The sequence below is a fragment of the Hemitrygon akajei genome, chromosome 32, assembly GCF_048418815.1.
Source record: "Hemitrygon akajei chromosome 32, sHemAka1.3, whole genome shotgun sequence".
Classification (NCBI taxonomy): domain Eukaryota; kingdom Metazoa; phylum Chordata; class Chondrichthyes; order Myliobatiformes; family Dasyatidae; genus Hemitrygon; species Hemitrygon akajei.
The window spans coordinates 7,975,947-7,988,633 of NC_133155.1; the positions used below are offsets into that span (position 1 = coordinate 7,975,947).

Below are 12,687 nucleotides of genomic sequence, written 5' to 3' on the forward strand. Positions count from 1 at the left end.
TTTTCTTTATACATTATCATGTATTGCATTGTACTGTGTTAACAAATTTCACGACACATGCCGGTGATAATGAACCTGATTCTGATTCTGAAACATTATTAAATTTCCCAGTGTATATTAAAATTAATATCAGATTTAATACCACTAGCATAGTTATGAAATTAATTGTTAAGCACCAGCAGTACATTGCAATACATAAAAACTGTAAATTACAGTAAGAAGTGTGTGTGTATATATATATATATATATATATATATATATATATATAAATAAAACATATGATACAAAAAGAGAGAAGGCTTTTACAAATGTGCTTTTATACACGTTAAGCTTTATTTGTGAGGCTTCTACTGAATATTGGGATAATAGTGTCATAGACAAAAACAGTAGTTTTGCTCAGTGTGTCCATTTACAACGTGTTTACACTAACCATATTTTTAATTTTTTAATTTTCCCCACATTCTCGTCAACTCTACTCATCCTTCCCCATCCCCATTAAAATTTCTACTACTCGCCTACACATGATGGGCAATTTACAGTGGTCGTTTATTCACAAGACAAGACACTGGAGCACCTGGGAGGAAATGCCTGTGCATTCACATGGAGAATGTTGAAACAGCACCCAAAGGCAGGATTGGGCCCAGGTCTCTGACACTGAGGCATCTGCTCAGTAAGCTGCCCCACTGTGCTGAGCAAAGTGTGGAAATATTTCTTCTGCTGAATGATTGAAGGAACAGCCATACATATTGCAAATAACATAGATGAATATTAGCAATGAAGTGATTTATATGAAATATTTTGGAATATGTAATGTTCTGATTCCTTTTGAAATTTTACTCTACAATGGAATAGTAGAACCAGACCTACACCATGTGGCTTTTAATTTTTTTTCTTTTCATATTGATTTTTAGGTGTGAAATGGTATAGAAAAGACAAATATCATGAATGTTTTATATTCACGAAACTTAACATTATTCTGCATTTTAATAATGTTCTCTAAACATTCTCTTAGATTTCATGTGACATCTAATTTGACAAAGGCAGAAGGTCTGTATGTTACAGAATAAGAAACTTCTGATTTCTACTTTATTACTCATCATAATTATCAGTTCTTGTCTAAACAGTAATTCCATCCCTTCTGTAGATATTTTCAAGAATAAGAATAAAGACTGAAGGATGGGATTCATTGAATCGTTATGGCATTAAGTAAGGCTATTCTGCTTACCATGTCTGTACTGGCTTTGTCAAGCAATCTTGTACCATAAAAAGATAAAATCTTACACTTCTTTGTATTATTTTAATTTGGACCATTCAGTGTTACTAGTCTGCCCGAGAACCCTGTAAGATCATGACTAAATATTACTGTTTTTTGTACCCTTGTATAGCGAGTATGTTGTTCAAAGTTACTGGGAAGGAAAGACTTTCACAATTGAAATATAGTAGCTTATCAGTAAGATGCTTTAAATACATTTACCGGGCAGGATCATTCAGCCATCAAGAGAAAGGAGTTTGTCGTGGAGGGAGCAGCACAGCATTTTATTAAGTGTAACCAGTTTCTATTTTAAAAGAGACCCTGCTAAATTTAACTTTGATTGGGAAACTATTGAGGTGTTCTTCCTGTTGTAGCTGAACGTGCCTTGGATACCATGAACTTTGATGTCATCAAGGGGAGGCCAATCCGCATCATGTGGTCACAGCGTGACCCATCACTGAGAAAGTCAGGAGTTGGCAATGTATTCATCAAAAATCTGGACAAGTCCATTGACAACAAGGCTCTGTATGACACCTTCTCTGCATTTGGAAACATCTTGTCTTGTAAGGTGGGTAGGCTAGCATGACAATAAAATGTAATCTTAAATCTGTTGCTATCTTATCCGTCCCTGATTCAGTACCCTTGCATCTTTGTCTGTTTAGAAGATTAATGACATTGTGAGAAAACCTCACCAGTCTAGAAGAATTTTGCCCTGGAATACCCAAGGCACTATATCATATATGTCAAACTCAAGGCCCGCGGGCCAAATCCGGCCCGCGGTGGAATTATCTTTGGCCCGCGAGATAATATCTAATTACTATTAAAGCTGGCCCCAGTAATCGAAGCGCCTATGGCGTATAATATGGCTAATGCTGAGTTTATTCAGGTACCAGGTTTTCAGGGTTTTTAGTGTTTATTCGGCAGTCTTCTTCATAAGAAATGGAATTTGTAAAGTGAAACACTTTGTAGTTATAGCAGAGACTGAGACACATGAGAGCAGGCTGAAAAAACGGAGGCAACGAAAGCTGCGTTGGCACGCGTCCGACTGATCCGGCCCGCATGAAGCTGCATTTTGCTCAATCCGGCCCGTGACCTAAAATGAGTTTGACACCCCTGCACTATATCTTAGTACCAGTATTTTTCCAGATCCCTGTTATTTGGTGTTCAAGTCAATTAAATATGAGACGAGATCTGGGGAAAACATCAATCTACAAATCCACACTATGTCATATAATTCTTGGCAAGAAAAATTGCAGATAAACTTCATCAAAGCACTTAACACATCAATTAAGGACAGAACCTCTAGTAAGCCAAAGGACATTTAGTGTGTGTTGCTTTGGATTTTTAGCATTGGCAGAATTTCTTGTGTTTGGCATTGGTATTTTGTCTTTTCAGGTGGTATGTGATGAAAATGGCTCCAAGGGATATGCTTTTGTTCACTTTGAAACTCAGGATGCTGCAGATCGAGCAATTGAGAAAATGAATGGCATGTTGCTAAATGATCGAAAAGTGTGAGTACCCTAAACCTGTAGGCGTTAATATGCATGCAGGCTGACATCTTAGCATTAAAGGGTTAATTAATAGTTTTCATATCTAGAAAACTGGAACTTTCATATCAAACAAAAATTGGAAAATTAATTGAAAAACATTGTAATATTTTAATGTGTTGATTTGGTCCATTCAGTGTTTATTTTTGTTGTTTTCTTTCCTTCTGTTCTTCCCTACTGTAATTTTTTAAATTCCACTACTTTTTTAGGTTTTTTTCCCCAGCTTAAGGTATTCTCTTAGATCTTAGTACCTATTTGATAATTGTGTCTAGCATTTTGTAAACTGGGATAAGTTAAAAAGTCATCATAAAATAATATTTTTGTCCCTCCAAGGCTTAAAAGTAGAAATACAGTTGCAAGAATAAGTTTGTGAACCTGGTTTTCTGCATTAGTTACACATGAAATATGGTCTGATCTTTATCTATGTCACAATAATAGACCACCACAATCTTCTTAAACTAATAACACACAAACAATTGTACCTTTCATGTCTTTATTGAACACATTGTTTAATCATTTGCAGACTAGGCTGGAAAAAGTATGTGAACCCTTAATATTTAATAACTGCTAGAACCTCCTTTAGCAGCAATAACCTCCACCAAACATTTCCTGTAGCTGCTGATCGGACTTGCACAACAGCGAGGAGGAATTTTAGACCATTCCTCCATACAAAACTGTTTCCGTTCATCAATATTTCTTGGGTACATCGTGTGAACAGCCCCTCTTCAGGTCATGCCACTGCATCTGAATTGGGTTAAAGTCTGGAATCTGATTCGGCCATACCAAAACATGAATTTTCTTTTTAAACCATTTTGTTGTTGATTTTCTCTTGTTTCGGATCATTGTCTTGAGTTATCCAATTTCTATTAAACTTGAGATGACGGACTGCTACCCTGACATTCTCTTCTAAATAGTTTTGATACAATTTTGAATTCATTGTTCTCTCAACGATTGCAAGCTGTCCTGGCCCTGAGGCATCAATGCATTAGGGTTAGGGTCCTGAGGCATCAATGCAGCTGCAAACCATGATGCACCTTACACCACGCTTTATTATTGGGATGAGGTTTTGGTGTTGGTGTTTTCAGTGCCCTTTTCCCACCAAACATAGTGGTGTGCATTTATCTGTCAAAATGTTCAACTTTTCTCTCATTTGTCCCTGAAGCATTGTGGAACATCCAGGTGGTCTTTTGCAAATTTGAGACACACAGTAATGTTTACTTTGGAGAGCAGAGGTTTTGTCTGTGGTGTCCTTCCATGAAAACCATTCTTGTTCTGTATTTTTCATGTGGTGGACACATGAATGGAGATTTTAGCAACCTGTAGAGATTTCTGCAGGTCTTTTGCTGTTACCCTTGGGTTCTTTTTCACCTCCTTCAGCATTGCACGTTGTGCTCTTGGTGTGATCTTAGCAGGATGCCCACTCTTAGGGAGAGCAGTAACAGTACTGATTTTCCTCCATTCGTAGGCAGTGAACTGTGGACTGATGAACATTAGGTCTTATGAAATGCTCTTGCAGCCTTTTCCAGCTTCATGCATCTCTACAATTCTTCTAAGGTTTTCTGAAAGTTGTTTTGATCAAGGCATCGTGCACATTAACAGATCTTTCTTGAGAAGTGCAGGCTCTGTCAGTAACCTGACCTTGTGCGTCTTTTTTTTATATAGGGCAGGGCACCTCTACAACCCACACCTCCAATCTCATCTCATTGATTGGAACGCCTGTCTCCAAACAGCTATGTAGAAGGCATTACCCCAGAGGTTCACATACGTTTATGAACCTGCACTGTGATTGTTTAAATGGTGTATTTGGTATTGAATAGAAGTAGTCCAATTGTTTGTGCGTTATTAGTTTAGGCAGATTGTGTTTGTTTACTGTTGTGACTTAGATGAAGATCAAACCATATTTTATGAGTAATTGTTGCAGAAAACCAAGTAATTGCAAAGTGTTCACAACTTCCTTGCAACTTTAAGTGTTGTATTGGAATGTTTTGGAGGGATTGCAGACAAGACCTAGGTGTTGGTGTTTCATGCTGCTTCGCATTACCTGAAGAATCAAGTAAGCTTTTAAATTATAATTTTGTTAAGAAATTGAGTTAAGGTCATCTGATCAGCTTTAGGGACATAAATATCAGTACTCCATGTGTGATACATGAGTCTGCTAAGCTGTTGTGAGAAAGCTAGCCATTCATGCCATGTAGGATTTATTTTTGGGGTACAAGTTAGAGATGTAAAAAAAAATTCTCCTTATTTTGCCCTGATCACCAGTAAGATTCTTCATTGTTTTGATGTGTAGTTTGTTAATATTGAATTGTCTGGTATTCAGTGGCATGCAAAAGTTTGGGCACCCCGGTCAAAGTTTCTGTTACTGTGAATAGTTAAGTAAGTAGAAGATGAACTGATTTCTGAAAGTCATAAAGTTAAAGATGAAACATTATTTTCAACATTTTAAGCAAGATTTTTGAGCTCTCAGATAACTTTTACCAAGGTCTCAGACCTTAATTAGCTTGCTAGGGCTATGGCTTGTTCACAGTCATCGTTAGGAAAGGCCAGGTGATGCAAATTTAAAAGCTTTATAAGAGCCCCTGACTGCTCAAACCTTGTCCCAACAATCAGCAGCCAGGGGCTCTTCTAAGCAGCTGCCTAGCACTTTGAAAATTAAAATAAATTATGCCCACAAAGCAGGAGAAGGCTATATAGAAGATAGCAAAGCGTTTTCAGGTAGCCATTTCCGCAGTTCATCATGTAATTAAGAAATGGCAATTAACAGGAACGGTAGAGGTCAAGTTGAGGTCTGGAAGACCAAGAAAACTTTCCGAGAGAAATGCTCGTAGGATTGCTAGAAAGGCAAATCAAAACCCCTGTTTGGCTGCAAAAGACCTTCAGGAAGATTTAGCAGACTCTGGAGTGGTGGTGCACTGTTCTACTGTGCAGTGACACCTTCACAAATATGACCTTCATGGAAGAGTCATCAGAAGAAAACCTTTTCTGCTTTCTCAACACAAAATTCACCATCAGACGTTTGCAAAGGAACGTCTAAACAAGCCTGATGCATTTTGGAAACAGGTCCTGTGGAATGAAGAAGTTAAAATAGAACTTTTTGGCTGCAATGAGCAAAGGTATGTTTGGAGAAAAAAGATTGCAGAATTTCATGAAAAGAACACCTCTCCAACTGTTAAGCATGGGGGTGGATCGATCATGCTTTGGGCTTGTGTTGCAGCCAGTGGCACGGGGAACATTTCACTGGTAGAGGGAGGAATGAATTCAATTACAGGTGCCCCTGCCCCCCCCCCCCCCCCCCCGTTTTTCAAACGTTTGTTTTACAACACCTCGCTATTATGAAAGACCTACATTAATTAGCTAACAGAAGGTGTTTTCACTGTTAGGAAAAAAGGCAGCGCGCGCCCTGAGCAGCCGAGCGCCTCCCCTGGAACTGCATTCTAGCCGGCATTGCTTAAACACGTGCCTATGAGCATCTGTGCTTTATGTTGATTTATTTTGTGCATCTGTTAGCAAGATGAGTTCTAAAGTATTGGAAAAGCCTAAAAGAGCTCGTAATAAAAGAGTTTCGATCGTGGTGAATGAAATAAGGACATAGTGAGTTTGGCTAAGGAGGCTGGGTTTGTGGAAGATGATGTTGAAGAGGTTTTGGCATCCCATGACCAGGAACGGACAGATGAAGAACTGATGCAATTGCAAGAAGGAAGAATAACAATCAAAACCAAACTCAGTAGCGAATGGCCCAAAAGTGAAGACGTCCAGGAACTGAACGTGAAGCAATTGTGTGAGATTTTTGCTGCGATTGACAACGCTGCAATGATTACAGAAAAGTATGATTTTAATTTTGAAAGGGTACATAGGTTTAGGGCATATTTGCAGGATGGTTTGAGTGCTTACAAAGACTGTATGATAGAAAAGTGCACGAGGCTAAGCAGTCAAGCATACTGTCATTTTTCAAGCCTTCCACATCAGCCACAGCAGACGACGAACCTTGACCTTTGACATTGAGGCAGGCAGACATAGGAAGAAGGTGACCTGCCTGCCCTGATGGAAACAGACGACGATGAGATGACATCCCAGTCTCCCACCACCCCAACCTCCAACAACTCAGCCTAACACACCATCATCAGTGTGCTCGCTGTTTTCCCGATTCCAGTGAGTGAAACTACACTGTACATACACTATTTCTACTTTATATAGGCTGTGTATTTTTTTGTGTTATTTGGTATGTCTTGGCAGCTTCGTAGCTTAAAGGTTACCGGAGAGAGTGTTTCCGCCGAGAGTGTTGTTGAGATTGCTTGTGTGAGATTTTCGTTACGGTGGACAGTGCTGCAATGATGGCAGAAAAGTTTTTTTACTTTATATGGGCTGTGTATTTATCATTCCTGCTTTTACTATATGTTTTATTTTAGGTTTTATATGTTATTTGGCATAATTTCATAAGTTATTTTTTGGGTCTGCGAATGCTCACAAATTTTTCCCATATAAGTAAATGGTAATTGTTTCTTCACTTTATGACATTCCGGCTTACGAACCATTTCATAGGAACTCTCTACCTTCGGATAGCGGGGGAAACCTGTAAATACCAGCAAATTCGGGAAGCAAACATCACATCGTCTGTAAAAACAAAAGCTGAAGATGAAAAGTGGGTGGCTTCTACAACAGGATAATGATCTTAAACACACCTCAAAATTCACAATGGACTACCTCAAGAGATGCAAGCCGAAGGTTTTCCCATGGCCCTCACAGTTCCCCGACCTAAACATCAATGAAAATCTGTGGATAGACCTCAAAAGAGCACTGCATGCAAGACAGCCCAAGAATCTCACAGAACTAGAAGCCTCTTGCAAGGAAGAATGGATGAAAATCCCCCAAACAAGAATTGAAAGACTCTTAGCTGGCTACAGAAAGAGTTTACAAGCTGTGATACTTGCCAAAGGGGATGTTACTAAGTACTGACCATGCAGGGTGCCCAAACTTTTGCTTCGGGCCCTTTTCCTTTTTTGTTATTTTGAAAATGTAAAAGATGGAAATAAAAAAGTAATCTTGCTTAAAATATTAAAGAAATGTGTCATCTTTAACTTTATGCCTTTTGGAAATCAGCTCATCTTTTACTTGCTTAGCTATTCACAGTAACAGAAATTTTGACCAGGGGTGCCCAAACTTTTGCATGCCACTGAAAAGATAGACAACTCTAAGGAACTGAAAGTATAAATGTCCATTTTATTAGCCTCTCATTTATTTTTAATCTTGACTGTTTGTTTCTGACTCTGTTTAGTGTTGTTATTAAAGTTCATAGATTACATGAAAAAACATGTAAAAGTGTTTTATCATGGAGAATGAGAAGTATTTACAAAGTTCTGTTGAGACTTAACCTATTAAAACGTTGCATACTAAATTCTTAGTAATTATTACATAAATACTTTTCAAGCAAAAGTGTGACTTCATATTAACTTTTAATGGATCATAGAACTTGCATGATGTTTGAGGGTCACTAAACACTGTAATTGTTTAATTTAGATTTGTTGGCCGTTTTAAGTCCCGTAAAGAGAGAGAGGCTGAACTGGGGGCAAAGGCTAAAGAATTTACTAATGTTTACATAAAGAACTTTGGAGATGATATGGATGATGAACGACTCAAAGAAATGTTTGACAAATTTGGTGAGTGGAATCTGACAGATCTGTGGCTCAAAGTATACTTTTCTATGGTATGAGAAGGATAATACTGGGAACAGCATTCTATGATGTGTGTATTGTGGGTACTATGTTCATATTTCCTTTAAACCTAAAGATTTCAGTATAGTACTTGACTATTCTTTCATGCTCTGCCATTTCATCATGGCTAATCCATTTTTCCTCTCAGTCCCAATTTTCTGCCTTCTCCCTGTATCCCTTCGTGCCCTGATTAATCAAGAATTTGTCAACCTCTGCCTTAAATGTACCCAATGACTTGGCCTCCACAGCAGCCTAAGGCAACGAATTCCACAGATTCACCACTCTTTGGCTTAAGAAATGCCACCTCATCTCTGTTGTAAAAGTACGCCCTTCTATTCTGAGGTTGTGTCTCTTGATCTTAGACTTCCCCACCACAGGAACCATGCTCTCCACAATTTATTGAAAATGGTAAGTTTTCCTGGAAATGGCAAGCAAAGCAAATAATTGTTCTATTTATATCTGTAATAGCTCCAAAATTGAAGTGTGAAATATGATTGCCTTTCAGTTCAAATATTTTCTTTACTTTTCTCTTCTTATGGCATTCTTACTATTCAAATCTTGAAAAAGAAGTGAAGGCAGATTTTTAAAATCTTTTTAAAAATATAATTTAAATGCAATTATATTACAGCTTTTTGGTGTACTTTGAAATATTAAAGCAGTTGACTTTCACAATCATGTTATTACCATCAAAGCAATTATATTGATTGTCTATCTTCACACAGTGGTTGATAAATTTTGAAGTACAGGTGGCCCCGCTTTTCGAATGTTCGATTTACGACAACTCGCTGTTACGAAAGACTTACATTAGTACCTGTTTTCGCTAACCAAAGAGGATTTCGCTTTTACGAAAAAAAGACACCCGCTTTATACTCGTGTTTACCCCGAGAAAGACTACAATGACCGTAAAGCCTTGTGCGGGCAGTTGTTTGTGCACAAGTGTACGTGCGTGCGCATGTGCGTATGTATGCATGTGCGTGCCAATTTTTTTCTCCAAATCGATTTTGGCTCACTGCCTTCCCGAGTTTGATAAGTGAAACTACACTGTACCTACAATATTTCTACTTTATATAGGGTGTATATTTATCATATCATTCCTGCTTTTACTATATGTTAGTGTTATTTTAGGTTTTATGTGTTATTTGCTTTGATTTGATAGGTTATCATTTTGGGTCTGAGAATGCTCAAAATATAAATTAATGGTAATTGCTTCTTCGCTTTACGACATTTCGGATTACAAACAGTTTAATAGGAACGCTTTACCTTCGGATTGCAGGGGAAACCTGTATTCAGAGAATTGAGATGTATGGATCAGTGCAGGGAAATGGTGTTGGGGTGAAAGATTGGCAATTATGTTTCAAATAGTCTGCTCCTTCTGTTTTCTATGTTGTCATGACTATAAAAGTGTTCTATATATATTAACTGAAATGAATAGAGACCATTTATATCTGCCATAACAAAGGTATCCTACATTTGATAACACATTCAATTTTTTAAGATGATAGAAATTCATGCTGCTCTTTTTTTTGAGCATTTCAAAAAAATTAAATGTCCTTTGTAAGGAGTACAAACCTTCTGCACTCCTACATCATAAGAAAAATAATCCTGCAAACTAGAAAGGGTGAGCAGAGCAAGTTTCTTCCTAGCCCTTAAGGAAGCACTTGTATGCTTCTGTAAAGGAACACTATTTCTATTTGCTGCTTAATTTTTATATCTGCTAATGCTCAACTGTCCTGTCTCTGTTTTCTCTTTGCCCTCTTAGGCAAAACTCTCAGTGTCAAAGTCATGACAGATCCAAACGGAAAGTGCAAGGGTTTTGGCTTTGTTAGCTATGAAAAACATGAAGATGCCTCCAAGGTGTGTATAGTGGTTCACAGAAACATTTCACGTTTTGTTCCGACATGGATACAAACTTTTTTAACGTGCATTTAATGTGTAGTTATTTAGAAATCAATTTAAATCAAAAATTAAATTATTTATACACAGAAATTGATTATCACAAATTCTCAAAGTTTGTTTGAGAATATTTAAGTACATTAATTCTATTTTTGAATTAAATATTTTATGATACAGATGAATGAGAAAATTTTAGAACATATATAGTGAACTTTTATTTGTGTTTTTTTTTGTCATTTTCACAATGATATTTTTTCTTTGGTTCAATATTTTTTTCCTTAAAACCTATAGCACTTTTCTGCAAAATCTTACTATCACTGTACTGTTCTGATTGAGTGTTCTGCTTTTGCAATGAAGGTGGGAGGCAGTGTATGGTTTGTGATAAGCTCATATGGCTATTAAACTAAAAGTATTATTCTGGCTATTTTAATGCACACTAAGTACTTCCTGCATTCCCTGCCCCCTTCATGTCTCTCTTCTTCACCCAAAGTTGATCTTCTATAAACCTGAGATTTCTCCTACTCTGTCAAGTTACCTTAGACTAGATTTGCTTTGAACAAAACCATGTTAGCTTTATCCCACAGTAATCAAAGTGACTGGTTATTTTGTCCCTGATATTGTTTTTTGAACTTCCCCCAACCAAGGTTAAACTGATTGACCTGTAGTTACTTGGTTTATCCTCACATGTCTTTTAATTTATAAACAAAAATGTAATATTTGCAATTTTCCAATTAATTGTGCAGTCGAGAAATTGTGGCAGAATCTTTATGATTTTTTTCCCCTTCCTTTAGCAACCTGGGTGATTTTTCAAGTACTTCCATTAACAGTTTGTAACCAAACCCGAACCTAAACTATCTTCATCTTCTTCCTTAAAGATTGATTCATCATTAACAAACTTTTTTTTGTTTGTGTGCATTAACATATTTTAAGTGTCAGTAGACACAGTAACAAGATCTGCGATTATTGAGCTGGATAAGGTGCAAGTAGAATGATGACATGATGAAGTTTTTTTTTAACCACCTGATGTCTCCAAGCACTGTATTGCTAATGCAGCTGTTGGTGTACAGTCATAGAAATTAAGAAATGACGGACTCAAAATAATCGGAATCCATCTGGTTCACCAAGTAAATTTTTGGTAGTCGCATAATACAAGGCTGTTTGAATCATTAATAAGATAAAATTAGAAGAAAACTTACTTCCCATTCCAACAATGTGCACCCAAGGTGCTAATTTTCTGAGGGATATCCTGTGTAATTCAGATTTTAATAAATCAATACCCCTTTGATTTCATACAAAACCTGTTCCATTGATTGACCAATTGCTGTTGAAGTTCTTTCTGCCAGGTGGTCTTGAATTTACCTTCAAGTGGTTTATGTTATCAACTTGGTGAAATTGCTTGGCGTGATCTGCATAATGTAGTAATTTTAGTTAGTATCCAGAGAATAATAATCGTAACTTTTTTTTCTCTAGAAATGACATGTTCGTTAAACACTATTACATTGCAACGTATGGAGTTAGAACAAAATAAAAGTCAGTGTTTTGATTAGTGGTTAAGTTGACGCTTAAAACACCAGGTAAACTTCCTAGCTATTGTTCAAATAGTGCTGGAGGACCTTTTCAAGTGGTAGGTAGATTCTTGGATTCTTTTTATCTGAAAGACTACTTACCTGTCAGAGATTCTGCACTGATGTGCCATACAAGATTATGTTTCTCATATTTCTGGTGATGAAGCTTAACTGGTGATCTCACTATTACAAGTGTTACAACTAACAATGGTTGATTAATTGCCCTTCACATTAATTCCACTGCTGATATATGGTGGTGCTAGAAAGTTTGTGAATCCTGTAGACTTTTCTCTATTTTGGCATAAACTGACCTAAAATGTCATCAGACAGATCTTCACACAAGTCATAAAACTAGATAGAGAACCCAATTAAATAAATAACCCAAAAATTATACTCAATTATTTATTGAGGAAATATGATTCAATATTACATGTATTTGTTGGAAAAAGTTTGGTGAACCTTTGCTTTCAGTAACTGCTGTGAACCCTTGTATAGCAATAACATCAACCAAATATTTCCAGCTCTGTTGATCAGTCCTGCACATCAGATTGGAGGAATTTTAGGCCATTCCTCACAAAACTGCTTCAACTCTGGGATGTTGGTGTGAACTGCTTGCTTCAGGTCCTTTCATAACATTTCTACAGGATTACGGTCAGGACTTTGTCTTGGCAATTCTAAAATACAAAAATTCTTATTCTTAATCTGTTGATTTACTCTTGTCT

At 37.0% G+C, this 12,687-nt stretch overlaps 1 protein-coding gene across 6 annotated transcripts in view; it reads left to right on the forward strand.

Moving 5' to 3' along the window:
- Nucleotides 1-12,687, forward strand: part of pabpc4 (poly(A) binding protein, cytoplasmic 4 (inducible form)) — a 53,284-nt gene that overhangs the window by 8,818 nt on the left and 31,779 nt on the right. For 2 of the 6 annotated variants that reach the window (XM_073034698.1, XM_073034696.1), the window contains exons 2-6: nt 1,145-1,206; nt 1,627-1,820; nt 2,648-2,763; nt 8,314-8,453; nt 10,267-10,361. In XM_073034698.1, coding sequence (XP_072890799.1) covers nt 1,197-1,206; nt 1,627-1,820; nt 2,648-2,763; nt 8,314-8,453; nt 10,267-10,361 — 555 coding nt within the window. In that variant the 5' untranslated portion in view covers nt 1,145-1,196. Of the gene's footprint in view, nt 1-1,012; nt 1,048-1,144; nt 1,207-1,626; nt 1,821-2,647; nt 2,764-8,313; nt 8,454-10,266; nt 10,362-12,687 lie in introns of all 6 variants that reach the window. The other 4 variants (XM_073034693.1, XM_073034694.1, XM_073034695.1 and 1 more) reach the window with 3 other exon arrangements.